Here is a 1,391-nt window from a genome sequence, read left to right on the forward strand (position 1 = left end):
TTTTTTTTTTTTGATTGACATTGTTTCTCTACTTTTCGTTTCTGCTGTTTTCTCCTATTCAGGGCAATGTTTGCTCGATAGTCTGAAAGTCGTTCGCGATTTCTTCCGGTTGGAGTCATTCCTTAGAGACGGAGATGTAAACAACAGCGACGGCATCGACTTGATGCCTGGCTTGCCACAGCTAAGCTCGAGCGGCAGCTATGCGTGCTGCAGCAGCAGAACGGACGTCAACACCAGCAGCAGCAGCAGCAGCAGCAGCGGCAGCAGCAACAGCAGCAGCAGCATCAGCGGCAGCTGCAGGGGCAATAGTTTGCCGGCTTCGCCTCTTCAGACGATACTGGCGTTCGCTGGTTTGGCTCCTGGGGAGGGGCCGCATTTGTCAGACTTGCTGCCTTTTTGTGAAGTGCTGGACAACGCCTTCAAGGCACCCGCTGCTGCGTCGAGTAACAGCGCAAACTCGACTTCTGTTTCTGCTGAGACGCACCCGTCTGGGCGATGTCAGTCAGGCGAAGAAACACCAGACGAGGCTGAAGGACAGAGAAAGGCACAGGCGGCAGCTGATGCAGCAGCAGCAGCAGCTGGTGAAACAGGGAAAACAGAGCGCCCGTCGTGCTTGATGGAGGAGGCCTTGGTGTGCCTAGACACCGACGGTAGTGGGTCGGTGGAGTTTGACGAATTCTTGGCCGCCTCGATGACCCGTCTAGATTTTCTCGAAAGAACACCAACATGCAGGTATAATTATTTGTTTATAGTTGTATAAAGTGTGAATACAAATTTATCTATAATTGTTTNTTTTGGGGGGGGTTCGTTTCCTCGCATAACTGCGTTATTTCGTTGGCCTTTCTCTTCTGTCCTTCTATTATTTCTCTCTATTCGTTTTGTTTTCGACTATTTTAATTTCCTATTGCCATATGCATTTCTTCCGTTTTTCCTCAGCGTGGCATTTCGATTGCTGGATCGCAACGTCGACGGGTTTGTATCTGCGAACGACTTGTTAACGATTTTGCATTTTGATTCGAAGTCAGACTTAAAAGGTGTTTATGAGGCGCAGAAGAAGCGGGCAGATGCAGCAGTGGCATCGCTGTTGAGTGCTACGGCTGCTGCTACCGCTTCTGGAGCTCCGCCCCCGCCTGGGTCTGTGCTCGATGAGACGGAGTTGGTCTCCGGAATCGATGAACACGGGAATACTTTTGAAGTCCCCTCTGGTGCGGCATACATACTTCAACTCGAAGGCGTTACTGCAGCCACTGCTCCGGTGTACGTACAGGTCGTCCGAGAGCTGAAGGCAACGCAGCCAAATGCAAACGGTTTGTGGACTTTCGAGGACTTCATGAATTTGCTCTAAGAAAGCACGTGCATGCAGGCACCTCCTTCACCGCATATGCGTATGG

General features: G+C 50.9%; 1 protein-coding gene across 1 annotated transcript; it reads left to right on the forward strand.

The window, feature by feature from the left end:
- Positions 1–163: 163 nt before the first annotated feature.
- On the forward strand, positions 164–1,345 carry EMH_0098160 (CAM kinase, CDPK family, putative; the record flags this gene model as incomplete). Its single annotated transcript, XM_038021993.1, has 2 exons — positions 164–732; positions 937–1,345. The coding sequence occupies 2 exons, from the start codon at positions 164–166 to the stop codon at positions 1,343–1,345; spliced, it is 978 nt and encodes a 325-aa protein (XP_037879177.1).
- Positions 1,346–1,391: the final 46 nt, after the last annotated feature.

Source organism: Eimeria mitis, genomic scaffold (genome assembly GCF_000499745.2).
Source record: "Eimeria mitis Houghton genomic scaffold, Emh_scaff9832, whole genome shotgun sequence".
Lineage (NCBI taxonomy): Eukaryota > Apicomplexa > Conoidasida > Eucoccidiorida > Eimeriidae > Eimeria > Eimeria mitis.